General features: G+C 40.3%; 1 protein-coding gene across 1 annotated transcript in view; it reads right to left on the bottom strand.

Annotated features, from left to right (window-relative positions):
* LOC140152153 (uncharacterized) overlaps positions 1-16,224 on the bottom strand; it is a 36,120-nt gene that overhangs the window by 19,556 nt on the left and 340 nt on the right. The window contains 4 exon segments of the mRNA XM_072174453.1: positions 11,151-11,394; positions 12,927-13,011; positions 13,695-13,880; positions 15,485-15,716. Coding sequence (XP_072030554.1) covers positions 11,151-11,394; positions 12,927-13,011; positions 13,695-13,880; positions 15,485-15,716 — 747 coding nt within the window.

Below are 16,224 nucleotides of genomic sequence, written 5' to 3' on the forward strand. Positions count from 1 at the left end.
TTAATAAAAGTTGGGCATGGCGATGTGCCGCAAATATGGGGTGCATTTTCAGGCTTTTGGGTATCAATTCGGTTTGAAATTTTCATGACGGTGTAACAAAATTTCCCCTCACACGACCTTCCCCCTTTAAAGGAGAATTTTGTATGTTTACAATGTACTTCATGTGTGCGCGACCTCTGACCTTTGTTTTGATACTACACGAGTGATACGTGAAGGCTGTAAGATGTGGTAGAAATCATCCATATTTTTGCTGTTTTGGCCTCAAGCGATCCCTGAGAATAATTCGTGGGGATCGGAGGTAATCTAGAGGAGGGAAACCCACAATATGAGCACGCCCTCCATGCTATATATACGTGTACAAGTTAAGTTACACAAATCCATGTACCAATCCATGTACTGATTAATGATGATGATCAGGGAACTAGTAGTAGTAATAAATGACTCGTGAGCCAAGCTGCCGAATCGTGTTGGATTAAATTGTCTACCTTGCCGACTGGTGTTCGTATTTCAAGCGGGTCCTGGATATTTTGATATCCAGGCGGCCAGCCTCCATCAATTTAAGCAAAATAATACTAACCTGGGGTCAGCACGAGGCATCCTGACAAATATTTCGAGCCCGTCCCCAGCGCGGTACAAGTGGTGTCAGAAGTGGGATCCTAAGAAAGACTGTTGGTAACACTAACGCAGCGGTAGACCAAACCTTGCAGGAATTAAGTGGTACTCACTTCACTGTGCATCAAAAACATGTCGTGGCCAAATCAAGTTAAGTTCAGTGAACTTAAGGAAGAAGAAGACTGTTGGGGAAGTGAAGAAGACGAAATGGTCGCCCAGAATAGTGACGATGATAGCGATGTACAGTCAGAAGGTAATGGAAATCGGCATCAAGGATTGGATCCTGCGGGACCCCAGATAGATTATGATGAAGGAGAAAGAATGAGAAGTATGCTGCAACAGGAGAGACACCGCACTGACATCGCTATCGCGGAAGTTGCTAAACAGATGACCAACACTGTAATGCAAGGGAATAAAGATTTGGACCAATCAATAAGGGCTCTTCTGGAAAGAGTTACAGAAGTACAGCAACAACAAGCTCACATAGAAAGTCGGATGGGAACAATGGAAATCGAGGCACAAAGAAGCATATTGTCCAAATATCCAGCTTCCCCGACTAATAGGGAACAATTATCACCAACAAAGGCCGAAACAGATAGACGGACCACAGTTGATTTTACACCAAGTACATCAGGATTATATGCAAGGGATCGATATGACCCAGAAATCGGGTTTAGGCTACAGCCACAAGTATTTAATAGCATGGAGGGTGGTGCTCATAGCAGTCGAGGTGGAGAGTCTACTTTTGGTCCAGATTCAAAGTGGTCAGAAGAGCAGCGTATTCCAACTGATGTAAATATGCCGACTATGGTAAACAGAGGTACACCTGCATTTGTGGATGCTTTATCTGCACCTTCAGGGGATAGCATGATCCTGGCGGGGGGTACTAGAACCGAACCCAGACCCAGAGTCCTGGGCAAGAGTGATGTCATACCACCATCTTACAGAGTGTCTGGTAATACATTTTCTCCATTCTCCACAATCGCAATGGAAGACAGTAACGTAAGTGAAGGTACCATAACTGGACACGAGAGAGATTCACCATTACAGTGGGAGAACCATGGGCCACCATGGGCAGCCGATGACAGGGCAACGGTTCCACTTCATACATCGACTGGCAAGAAAGATAGGTCATGTCCACCGACAACACCGAAGACTACAGCGGATGATATTACTGAGAAACCATGGCCATTGAGGCGTGAGCGACGCTTATGTGGAAATGAAGATTTTGGACGGCGATTCGGGTCCAAGTATAGGAAAGAACAGAAACCTAATAAGCGATGGCAAGACCCTTGGGAGGACTTCTTGAACCATTTCAAGGCATGCAAACGGTACAATCGATGGACTGATGACGAAGCGACTTTTCATCTGTTTGCAAGCTGCACAGGGGATGCCTTAAGCGCCCTTACAGTGAATGAAATACAGCTAGAAGGGATGACTTATCAGGAACTAGAGGACGAGATGACACAGGAGTTTGGCCCACGTGAGTGTGCTGAGAGTTACTACTTAGAACTCACTCAGAGAGAGCAGCGCCCAGGAGAAACTTTGTACAAACTAGGTCAAGATATCAGGAGATTGACACAAAGGGCTCACCCAAAGACAGACAGGAAAGAGAGAGACCGCGTTGCTAAAGAATGCATCAAAAAGGCAATCGCAGATCCCGAAGTTCGCAAAGATTTGTTCAGAATTCGGCCAAGTACATTAAATGAAGCCATTACCGCAGCAATAGAAGTTGAATCCTACTATAACACAGAAAAGGTTAGAGGAAAGGCTAAGACCAACATCTATACTAGACCAATTAGTAAGCCACAGTCAGAAGCTGATAGTGAATTTCTCGCCGTTTGAGTCCCTGGAACAAAAGATGAGTAATACTTTGGTGCAAATACAAAGGATGCAAGCTGCTGAACAAGGGCGAAGGGGAATGGAACGACAGGTGCCAAACCCTGACCAGAGATCCCAATCTAGGCGTGATCTACCCCGTTGTTATGTATGTAACCGCCAAGGACATAAGGCTGCTGACTGTTGGGAGCAGGGAAACGGACGCCAGCCAACCCAGAGGGCGATGGGGCGGCTGCCGGTGGGACAGACGGGCCCGAAGAGACAGATGCAGACCACGGAGAAGCAAGGGGAGATGAAGGAAGCGAAGTTACGAGAGATCATCGGGGAACAATTCGAGACAACCAGCGGCGTAACCAGCAACATTAACAGCACCGCACATAAGATTACTAGTCTTTACACTGCAGTGGAAATACGGGTGTGCCTCTCCACATGTTGATAGATAGTGGGTGCGAGAACACTATATTAGCATACTCTGTGTATTTGAGTATTCCAGAACATAACCGACCAGAACTTATACCTCTTAAACCAGATGAAGATGTCAAACAAGCAGATGACAGTCCACTGGAAGTGAAGGGTAGAATAACAGTTGAATTGAAGGTGGGACCAGTACGCCAAGTATTAGAATTGTTGGTTTCAGATGTACGGCACCAAGGACTATTGGGCATGGATTTTCTTTCTATTACCGGGGCTGACCTTAGCACTAGTAGGATGGCTTTGATAATACGGGGAGTAGAGATACCGTGTAGAACAGCGGAGGATAATTATTTTTGTACCAGAGTTGCCTTGGTTCAAACAATTCAGATACCACCACTGCAAGAGATCGTTGTACAAGGACGGGTTGTAAAGCCCTTAGTTACTAGTGAATGGGGATTGTTGGAGCCGTATATAGATGGAGTTCCTCAGTCGAAAGGAGTTGATGTTGCACGAGCACTAGTGCCAGCAGGAGATACCATCCCAATACGCTTGTTAAATGCACAAGATGTACTCCGAACTATTAAGAAAGGAACAGCAGTAGCTTCTCTGACACCAGTATGTACGGAGAATGTACTTGAGGCGCCATCGAAATTACTGAAGCTGAACTGCCTGCCGATACTGCACAGCGAGAGTTACCTGAACATTTGACAGAATTATTCCAACGTAGTGCGACAGAGCTTAATAAGGAGGAGCAGATAGAGGTGCAAGAACTCCTATGGCAATATCCAGATATATTCTCCACAGGCGATGATGACTTGGGTAGGACCAGCTTGGTGAAGCATTCAATTGATACCAAGGGTGCGCATCCAATTCGTCAACCACTTAGACGCTTGCCGCTGGGTCAGAGAGAAGAAGTTGAAAAGCAAGTAGCTGACCTGTTGCAACGGGGCCTCATTGAACCCTCTGACAGCCCTTGGTCTAGCCGGTGGTGCTAGTTAAGAAGAAAGACGGAGCTTTCGCCTGTGTTTAGATTATAGGAAATTGAATATGGTTACCGAAAAGGATGCTTTTCCACTTCCTCGCATTGACGACAGTCTAGATGCACTCCATGGAGCAAGATGGTTTTGTACGTTGGATTTGGCTGCAGGATACTGGCAGGTCGAATTAGATGACGATGCACGGCGGAAATCGGCGTTCGCAACTACCAGCGGACTCTTCAATTGGAATGTTATGCCATTCGCCTTTGCAACGCCTTGGCGACATTTGAGCGTCTTATGGAAAGGGTCTTATCCGGATTGCACTGGAAGACTTTACTCGTCTATCTTGATGACGTCATCGTGTACGGAAAGACTGTTTCGGAGACTGTCACTCGCTTGGAAGAGGTGTTCAAAAGACTCCAGACAGCAGGACTGAAACTAAAACCAGCAAAGTGTAATCTATTCCACTCGAAGGTTACATATTTGGGCCATGTTGTATCTGCACAAGGTATACACACTGATCCGGCGAAGATTGAGGCTGTGAGCGACTGGCCTACACCTGCTACCCAAACGCATGTTAGGAGTTTCCTTGGATTGGCCTCCTATTATCGCCGATTTATCAAGAGCTTCACAGATGTGGCTCGCCCACTGTTGAAATTGACAGAGAAAGCAACAAAGTTTGAATGGAGTACCGAATGCGAAGACTCTTTTCAGAAGTTGAAGACTGCTCTTATCACCGCACCTATATTAGCCTACCCACAACCGGTTGGCCAATTCATACTAGACACGGATGCAAGCGCATTTGCTGTGGGAGCAGTATTATCACAAGAACAGAGCGGAGAAGAACGTGTGGTGGCGTATGCAAGCAAGCAAGTCTTTGAAAAGAGCAGAACGCAATTACTGTGTTACGAGAAGGAACTGCTCGCTGTCGTTCTGTTTCTCAAGAAGTTCAGACACTACCTGGGGGGAAGAAAGGTGAAAGTTCGCTCTGATCATGGGTCTTTACGCTGGTTATGTAATTTTAAAAGTCCCGAAGGTCAGTTAGCGAGGTGGATAGAAGTATTAGGAGGTTACGACATGGAATTAGAATACAGACCAGGCCGACGCCATCAGAATGCGGATGGATTGTCCCGCATTCCTTGCGGACAATGTGGAAGAGTTGAGAATGACAAAGCAGAGACAGTTAATAGTGAATGTGGAAGAGTTGAGAATAACAAAGAAGAGACGGCTAGGAATGAATGTGGAAGAGTTCAGAATGACGAAGAAGAGACGGTTAGGAATGAGTGTGGAAGAGAAGAGAATGGCAAAGAAGAGATGGCTAGGAGTGAAGAGGTACCTGAAAAGACCACAAGGCTCAGTTGTCTCAAGAGACAAGGTGGAGATACTACCCTCTCGACCAAGAAGTCTGTTACGTGGAAGCCAGATGCACAATTGGTAGAAGTCAGGTACTATCGGAAGAGTCGTTCACAGCGAAGGCATCATCGTAAAGACTCCAACCCCTTTTCAGAGAACAGACAGAGTCAGTCCGAAAGGGAAAACTCAGCAGCAAAGCATGCCCTTAAGTGGTCAGCAGAAAATAGCAAAATCTACAGAGTTTGTACAGCTACAGTAGAGCCAACATACAACCTTGATAGTATAAAGACAGAACAGAGGAAAGATTCCTCTATGGCACCCCTGATAGTGTTGATAGAAAACCAGCAATTAGCCAGACCAAAGTGGGAAGATGTGTCCCCTGGACCACCAGAATTGAAGACGTACTGGGCACAGTGGCAACTCTTGGCTGTAAAGGATGGAGTCCTTTATAGAAAGTGGGAGAGCGGAGATGGAAAGGAGATACGTTGGCTGGTTGTTGTACCCAGAACGCTGAGACCTGTAGTGCTAAAGGAATTACACAGCTCAAATACAGCAGGACATATGGGGGAGAAGAAGACCCTATTGAAAGTACGCTATCGCTACTTCTGGGTTGGTATGGCTGCAGATGTTCGCTCCCATATCAGGAGATGTGATGGGTGTGCACGGAGGAAGGGACCACAGAGGCACCGCCGAGCTTCCTTAAGCGTCAATATAGAGTAGGAGGACCCCTAGAGAGAATAGCTATAGACGTTTTAGGACCTCTCCCAGAAACTGAGTCTGAAATGTATTTGTGTTGGTAGTCGGAGACTACCATACCAAGTGGATGGAAACATACCCAATTCCAGATCAGACTGCCGATACCGCCGCCACTAAGCTATTTGAAGAATTTGTTTGCCGCTTGGCGTTCCTTTGGAACTTCACTCCGACCAGGGAGAAATTTTGAGGCCAAAGTATTTCAGGAACTCTGTCGAATGTTGGGAATATCCAAAACGAGGACAACGCCGCACAATCCAAAATCAGACGGCATGGTGGAGAGATACAACAGAACTATAGCAAATGCTGTGTCGCTGATGTTGGAGCCAATTAGACAGCAACGTGATTGGGACCGATACCTTCCTCATGTTGGGTTCGCTTATCGGTCATGCGTACATGAGACTATCGGAGAAAGCCCCAATATGATGATGTTGGGAAGAGAGGTGACACTACCATTAGATCTGATAGTCGAAGGACCACCAGATGAACCAGATTGTGACACAGATTACGCCGAGGAGCTTCGGGAGAGGATAAGATTGATCCATGATAAAGCCCGACAGGTAGCGACAATGAATATGAGAAGACAGAAGAAGAACTACGATAGACGTGCAGTAGGTGGAACATTCAAAGTAGGAGAGTTTGTATGGCTACTTCAGAAGGCCAGGAAGCCAGGCCTGGCAAAGAAGTTATCGCTTCCGGGGGAAGGCCCATACCTTGTCATAAAGGTACTGGCAGATGTAGTGTTTAGAGTCCAGAAGACTAGTAGAAGTAAGCCTGTAGTAGTGCATGGCGATAGGTTGAAACCATACAGAGGAGAACCACTAGATTCTTGGGTAACACCAGAAGTTCACCAGGAAGACACTGAGCAGACATCAGAAGTACCCCTAGAAAGCACTCACACAGAAACAGTTGATGGAACTGGAACAGACGAGGAACAGTTCGCCCACACAGATACAGTTGATAGAACTGAAACAGACGAGAGACAGTTCGAGAACTTACTGTCAGAAGAAGTACAAGAGGAGGGCTTCCCTCCAGATGAGGTGGAGCAAGTGACCTTAGTACCTGTGGAAGGAGCGCATGGAGTCGACAGTGTTAGTGAAGAAAGCCAGGAACCAACTGTTCAGCTGCGTCGTTCGACCAGGCAGAAGCGGTTACCCGTGAGGTACCGTAAAGCTGAGAACAATATGTAATATATTTATAAGACGTCTCATACACTACAAGAGTTTGTCCGGAGGATCCTATACTAACTCTTGCTCATCCTTCTGGAAACAGCTCTTCAACCAAAATTAATTTGTGCATTGGAAGAATGACCTTTGAATATGCTGGATACTAAAACTCTCACACCATAACTTGAGGTCAGATTTAGAAATAGGATTGTTGAATGGAGGTTGATGAATTATAAACCATTGGGATTTATACCGTTTTTGCTCATTAGCATGAGAGTTAACATGGAGGTGACTTGCTAAGTGAACACAAGGGTTCCCATCATCAAACAAAAAGTTTGGATATCTACTGACACCTTGCAGCATCACAGTTGGTGAGTGTCATCTGGAATTTATCAAAAGTATGAGACAATCAGCATATCATAGAACATGCTGGATTGGCCAAATTGGGATTTATAGAATAGAATATAATAGATTGGCTAAATGGAGAAGTAACCAGCAGGCAGCAGCACTTCTCTCCTGCTCTCCATGTACATCATCATGCAATGTTTTACAGATATATCTCCAGCAGAGGTATTAATGGCAGTCATCATGGTCATAAGCAACTTGATGCAACATCCAGCATCTGGACTTATTGCTAGAAATTCTATCATATCAGCTTGAAAATGAAAAGGAAATCATTTATTTAGACATACTGAAGCATTGTCTAAGAAACAATAGTAATCCAGACTATAATGAAAGTAGCCATATATCTACGTCTGATTGACTGTGACCACCGTAGTTGATGCAATATTTCCTACATTGGTTATGCTATTACTAGCCCCATCCTGATATGGACATTATTTATGGCTTGCAGTGACTTTACCTGTGGATGTGAACATGGATTTTACATTTTCCATGATGGACTAATTATAAGAAATATGGAGAGAAGAACAATAGCATAAACAAGGTTGATGGCCTTACCATGCGTATAATGATGGAAAGAAATCAACAGCAACACTCTTAATACACCAATTGCGTGAAATGAGACAAGTGACAGTGAGTGGATGATCTACAACCCTCAATTTAGGAGTGTAAAGTTGGACAGGATGGAGTCAACGTCACTATCACCTAGGAGTTTTCATCCCGTGGCTTGTGGTGTAAGATGTCGCTGGTTGACCAGTCAGAACATTTGGAAGATGTTACTAGGAAACATATCCTTTACATGTAAACAAAATTTTGTTCAATAAGTTTTATCAGCTCTTTGCCAGGGACGGCTAAAGGCTTGGCGGGGGGGTTGTGTAACAAAATTTCCCCTCACACGACCTTCCCCCTTTAAAGGAGAATTTTGTATGTTTACAATGTACTTCATGTGTGCGCGACCTCTGACCTTTGTTTTGATACTACACGAGTGATACGTGAAGGCTGTAAGATGTGGTAGAAATCATCCATATTTTTGCTGTTTTGGCCTCAAGCGATCCCTGAGAATAATTCGTGGGTATCGTAGGTTAGTGTAGCTTTGGATGTTTATAATGTTCAGTTTATTTGATGCATATTATGAAAGATATACGAGCGCAAGTGTCATGTACCTCTTTCGCTAATTCATAAATATATACATTGTAATTGTAACTGCAAGACATGTTCAGAGTCAATTCAGCAGCGCTTGATTGATCAAAATGCGTGCATATTTTAGGCCAAAATACTCAGTTACAGTAATTTTTGATATGTCAATTATTTGAACCTTAACCCATATCGTTCAGCTTATTTTCTAACATTGGAGCTGAATGCTGATAATTTTTATGTCAACAACCTTTTGTGACCTTTCTGCATGCCCTGCCAAGTGATGCCCTCATCAGATCAGATGCAGTTAATTTTAACTTGCTATTTATCATGACTCATGGAGATTGGCATTATAATAAGATGCTTTACCAGGAACAATAATCTTGCCTTTCACCATTTATTTTTGTATGCAAATTTTGTGACATCATCAATCGTGATCACTATGGCCTTAGATTCAGCTGAATAGTAATACACCAGCTGATTGGACAAATATTACCAAAGACTTTTATAGAGTGACTGAAAACATTAATGTTAATTGTGTGTGATATACTAGTACCTCACCAAAGAAGTGTACATTATTTTTATATTATGTTTACAAAGCAGAAGCTACATTTTTTATGTTATATCAAAGACTTCAGGATTATATTTATCCGTCCAAAAGGAAAAGACATGCGTGCTACCTGTACTTTTAATCAGGAAATTGTTTCAGAGGATAATTGCATATCATGTGCATTGTTTTATGCAGATTAGTATAAAGATGATTTCATAACCAATAGGCCATATTATATTTTCATAATGAGCCATCTTTTGATAATCAAAAGTCTCAGATATGTCATGTAACCCAGAAAAGTTATAATCTAGTTAAAGAGTGAAAGTGTTGTGTGTACAACCAAAATTATACATCTCAGTGATTATGGATGATATTTCTTAATGATAATTTATATTCTTTTGTGTATAGTAATATTTATATTTATGTATGTTCATGCACCACTTGTTCATTCACATTCACCCTCATTCATTTTTCATTCGTTTATTCATTCATTCATTCCCATTCATTCATTCTTCCACTTAACCTTCCATCCATCATTCACTCATGTTCTTCATACATTTATACATTCCATTCATATTACAGTATATTAACTTCATAACACTGTTGGATATTTATATTTTTATGTAAAGAGTTATATTTTGTGAGTTTACACTTGGGTTCATAAAACGAGTTAATAGTAGAGACATGTATGCTATATGAAAAGGTCCGCTCACTACTCCTAGGTATACAATGTGTATTACTGTGTGATACAATTGAGAGTTTTCTTTCAAACGACAGTTTCAGAAACGAGAGCACATTAATTCTTGCCCATGTGGTTCCACAGGTTATTGTCATAGGCCCTATATGATATTTTGCTGCTTTACCCATGTGAGCGAGCATTTTCTATAGATAAATATTCAATATGAGTGAAGCCTAATGCAGAACTTAACTATCGTGAAAGCTGTGAATGAATAGTATTTTGTAAAAGGACAGTGACGCCATACCTTAAACATACATATAAATATTGTGTACTCAGATTAAGTGCAACTTTTGTATATTATCTCTCCCGTGCTGTATAGGTAATCTATAGGAGGGAAACCCACAATATGAGCACGCCCTCCATGCTATATATACGTGTACAAGTTAAGTTACACAAATCCATGTACCAATCCATGTACTGATTAATGATGATGATCAGGGAACTAGTAGTAGTAATAAATGACTCGTGAGCCAAGCTGCCGAAACGTGTTGGATTAAATTGTCTACCTTGCCGACTGGTGTTCGTATTTCAAGCGGGTCCTGGATATTTTGATATCCAGGCGGGCCAGCCTCCATCAATTTAAGCAAAATAATACTAACCTGGGGTCGGAGCACGAGGCATCCTGACAAATATTTCGAGCCCGTCCCCAGCGCGGTACAACGGTTTACAGGCGGGGTCTTTTTTTTCCAAGTTCAGAGTTTTGAGTACAATCATATCAGTGCCAGATCCGGAATTATTGCATTCCATACAATCTGGGGAACTGATTCTGCATAGCCCAAGTGTACCCTTTGACCTGTGTCTGAAATTTGATGAATATTTTGAAACAAACAGTGTGGCGTAATGACGTATGTGCATTTTAAGTCACCTATATGGTTGACGGCAAAAGACATGTGCGTTGTTTTCTTATGTCCATCATTTCAGGAATACTTTGTTTATCAGACATCTCTAACAAACAAAAACAGGCTGGCACCCCTCTCAGGGGCATAGCAAGAGCCTTGGGGCCCATGGACAAGGAGCAGTGTGGTCCTTTTTAACATCTCCTTTATCATCCCCATCCCTAACATTTCATCTTTGCTTTTGCTCAGGCCCCTAAACCCTCAGCAGCCCCTGGACTTTATCCACCCACTTGCTATGCCCCTGACCCCTCTGCATCCCCCTCACTATCCTGCCCCGCATAATGTTGTATTATTAAAATGTAAATGTTCTCTTACCAGCAAAAAGAGGAGTGAGATTCATGGCAGTTACTCCACCAATAGAGTTCAGTCTATTGAATAGGAATGCTTGATAGTCCAAATCATTGGCAGGTGCATCGTTAGCCTCTGCATAGTACAGACTTCTTAGTAGCTGGGCTGTCTTTGGTAGTCCACATCTACTACGATGAAATTGAGCTCTTGACAGAGAATCAATGTTTATTGCTAGGATAGATAATGGCTGCCATCTTGGATTTTCTGATAACTTTAAATGTCAATGTGAAGACGGAGAAAACAAAGAAAATGAGATCTGATTGCGTTCGCCTGCGACCGCGAGTATGCACAGCCAGCAGTGACAAATGAGTTATGACCCGAATCTGTGAGAACCGGAAGTGATCCCTTAATTACCTTTGACCCGCAAAAATATTACATAGTGCTTAGGATGTCATAAGGAATATTCCTGGTGAATTTCAGCTTAATCGGAACTTATACATGAATTTTGATTTTTTTAAAATTTATAATTAAACTTTAAAACAAATAAAAACCTTTGACCTCAATGAAAATAAAACCTTATGTACACCGACAAAATGCATTGTTTCAATTTTAAGTAAAAATTTCTACTATGTTTAGTTGTTGAGATAAAAATTCTTAAAGTTATTTAGTTAAAAACAGAAAGTGACCCATTAATGACTTTTGACCCCCAAAATAAAAATACCATGCATACATCAGGTAACACTAATTCATGTATGATGATTATATTACTCTGGTCTGTTTACATTTTGAGATAAAAAAATTGTAAACTTTTTTGATAAATTTGATTTTTGACCGGAAGTAACCCCTTAATGACCTTTGACCCCAAAACTGTAGGCATCCTAAAGACCCTAGCTAGTAGCAATGCATGTGTGCTAATGGCGACTCTCTGCTATGTAATATGTAAAGACAGTGATTTTTTGAATATTTTTTACAAATTTTTCAGACTTTTACCGGAAGTGACCCCTTAATGACCTTTGATCCCAATTATGTGAAGGACTATTAGACGCTGGCTATAGGTGATGTATGTGTGCAAGTGACGTCACGATGCTATGTTATATGTGAGAGGAGTAGCATTTTAGTGAAAATCACGTTTTTGGCCACTGACCGGAAGTGGATGACATTTGATCGGAAGTTCATCATGTGACATCTGTGGCACCACCCAATAGTCCTAGTGACCAACTATGATCAACATGGCTGAAAGCATGTGGCTACGATGGCTGATTTAATGATGTTGACAGAAAGAAGAAGAAAGAAGAAAGAAAGAAGAACGCGGTAAAAAGAATGCACAGCGCTGATAGCGGCTGTGCAAGGAAAGGTGAACAAAGATAGATATATTATGCAGAACTAAGAAAGTTTACATAAATAACTTTATAATACCCCAAAGTTCTATTTGAACCACTTTTACACCACTCTGATAAGGAGCATGAATTAAAACTATTTTAGGTATGTTTTTCAATTAACATTGATTACTCATAGTTTTATTGTATTATGCATTGAAGTTAAGCCATAATGTACAATCTTTTTAAATAAATTGGGTTACTTTTGGCCATTTGATCAATGCTGTTGGCATTTTCATAAACACTGGCTAACTCATTTACACTGCTATAAAGAAATGTAACATGTGCTAATAATATTGTCAAGAAATAGGCATGTTTTTCATGGGCATTTTATATCATGTCATTTAACAAAATAAATGTGCATGTAATATAGCCCAAGCATTCAAAGGCAAACAAAACAAATATGTACAAGTTTGCAATTACTTACAATGTTATTGAAAATTAAATGTTGTTTCTGGACAGCTGGAAGATTTGGTAGAAATTGGGTTCTGTAATTATGATGTTCAATAGTCCTGAAAGGAATATAAGGTGTACATTTAATAATTACTGGCAAGAATTAAAATGTGATTCATGTTCAGTGCATGTCATGGTTTAGCTTGTGAGTGCTATACCTGGATGGTTTCTGGGTATTGTCGAATAGAGCAAGAGCATCAGTATAATTATAGTAGACAGTGTGTCACATTATCCACCCAATCATACCCAAGGAATTATTTTTGATGAGGTGTGCCGCTCAAGCTTACATCATTTCTAGGGGTAATATTTGCTCACAAACTGGCAAAATTTTGCTCTTATAAGGCATTTTTGGCAAAACATGAACCTAAGCATTTTCTGTCACAAATCTACCCACTCCATGTCTAATAATTCCCTGTGAAAAGGATACCTTTGGGGTGGTCTGTTCTTTTTTAGATACAGACATGTTCTGCATTTCTTTGTTAATGGTGTGCTTTTGTTTTTCAATATAGTAATAAAAATGGCAAGACAATTACAGTATCTCCTTAACATAACCTTTCTGCTATATAGTAGGCCTACCATTGGTCCAGTGACACTAACCAATTGGATCCAGTCACCATGGCAGGCTTGGTGGCTGCTTTTGTGTTCTTCTAGGACATCGTTATCCAAGAACTATCTGAGCCAATTCTATGCTACTGTATGGTCACAGCTGATCCTGTGTTGATCAGTAGCAATCTAATCTTACCTGTTGCCTTTCTTGACAGGGCATACAACATCTGCATATTGAGATGGGAAGTCTATAGTTGCTGGACCCTTATATGTATGCCACACTTTATCTGGCATATAACCATTATTCTCTAGTCGTGTCTCACTCTCCTCTCTGGAGACAAAGTTCACTTTGAAACTTCCACTGCAGTTGACTGTTAAAGACCTGCATGAAAGGGGGGGAAGTGTTGGTGATTATAATAGTATACAACAATACATCCACAACATAATGGCAGAGATTCTGAAAGATTTTAACAAAATATGGTGAGAAACCCCAAGGGGGTCACTTGAATATAAAGTGCTACACAATCACGTTAATAAAAATGGTGAAAAAACGTCAGATTTTGAACATATAGTACCCTCAATGGTGCATTCAATGTTTTTGTCAATAAAGGGCACATTTTGGCTATACTGATGCTCCATTTAGGGTTTCTTTTTTGCCATCAATGATTCCGAAAGTGATGTTATGTCATTTATAGAGGGACTGGTTTAATATGAGATTTAAGGTATTAAAGGAAGGTGGCCTGATATATTTGGAAAATCAAATTCTTTAAATCTTACGTATAACATAAAATGTCATCCCTTTCAAGCACTCATGCAAAAAGAACATATAAATGTTTTTTTGTAAATGTGACTAATTCCTAATGGAATTACCGACATTTATACAGCGTGATATTGGTAGTCTACATGTGTTTTTATTAATGATAATCATCATGATCATGTATTAATATATTGATTTCACGTGAAAGGCCCTATTTTCTCATAAACATATTGAAATTAGAAGTTCCGTCTCAGTGTATTTCCGAAGATATCATCAAAAAACTGCTTAATTAGTCTCAAATGTGGCATACCATAATTATTTGAGACTAATTCAGCAGTTTTTTATGATTTCTTCGGAAATATACCGATTTGGAACGCCAAATTTCAATATGTTTATGAAAAATATGAGCTTTCATCTGATACCAAAATCAGCATTTTGATGAGGTAAAGTGGTGGATGAGATTGTCAATCAGGTTACCCACCTTTAAATGTTTCCAGTTACACCATTTATAGATACAAATTTGCTACCATTAAGGGCTGGGGTATGAACGTTTGGACAGTATTTATTTTGGGACATCACAGCACATCAGACATATCGAATTGCATTCTGAATCTGAAGAATGTCATTCTGATATCAAATAATTTTGATTTTTTGAAATTAGCAATTTAATACACATTTTATGGCAAATCATTAAAATTGATATTTTTGATATTTAACAGTACTTGAAGTAAACTTTAGAAATCTGATGATTTATACTTAAAGTGTATGTAGGTGGGATGAAAAGCCGACGATTAATTGAAAATGTTGACCTTTCATTATTGAAGATATGGATTTTTTTTACAAAAACACCAAAAAAAATTAGGTCTTTTTTTGGAAAAAAATCCATATCTTCAATATGAAAGGTCAAAATTTTCAATTGACCGTCGGCTTTTCCTCCTGCTACATACACTTTAAGAATATAACATTAGATTTATATAATTTACTTGAGGACTGTTATATATCAAAAATTTGAAAAATATCAAATTTTTATAATTTGTCATAAAATTTGTATTATATTGTGATTTTCAAAAATGACAATTATTTGATATCAGAAAGACATGCTTCGTATTCAGAATGCAAATTCGATAGGTCTGAGGTGCTCTCATGTCCCACAAAAAATACTGTCGAAACGTTAATAAACGCCATTTTAGATCCCTTAAACCAAAGTACTAAACTTGATACATACTTACCTTTGTGATCTATCTTGCTGAACAAATGTTGGACTGAGATTACACATCCACTTCACATCGCCACACATATCATTTGGAGCATATATGTCAGGTAAGGTACACATGCTGTCACTAGCAGGGCCAACATTACTATTAAATAAAGTGTCTTCTAATGTCTGCAGCAAACTAAACCTGACGTCTGGATTCCATGACTTGTCTAATAGGCATAGCTTCTCAATTATGTCAGGATCATCTGCAATCATAATATTTTTATAATAATAAAAGTTGTTAGAAAATAAAAATGATACTATTTATACCCAAACTTTTTTTACAAGTGACCCAACTTTTGCCTCACTGTATGTTCCCAGAGGTTCCGAAACTCTTTTACAAGTAACCCAATTTCTTCTTGACCAAATGAAAGTTTGAGAGTTGTCCAGCTTACTAAACTTACTACAAACTTTACAAATGCAAAAGAATCACACAAAATTTGCAATGTTGACTTAGAAAACATGATGCAGCTTGACCTGAAATTATTTCAACATGTATAAAAGGTGTCTATTGCTACTACCGTGTGGAAATTATGAATTCAGACCTGTACATGATGCAGCCTTAGAAAGTAGGGTAACTAGGGTTGTACAATTTTTGATGATTCAACCCTTTTTCAAATGGCCTGTGACTCCCAAAAAGGGTAGCGACTCACAGTTTGATTAATTTCAGAATTATATTAATCAAACTCTACAGTAGGGTTCATGTGAATTTTT

This window comes from Amphiura filiformis, chromosome 5, assembly GCF_039555335.1.
Source record: "Amphiura filiformis chromosome 5, Afil_fr2py, whole genome shotgun sequence".
Classification (NCBI taxonomy): domain Eukaryota; kingdom Metazoa; phylum Echinodermata; class Ophiuroidea; order Amphilepidida; family Amphiuridae; genus Amphiura; species Amphiura filiformis.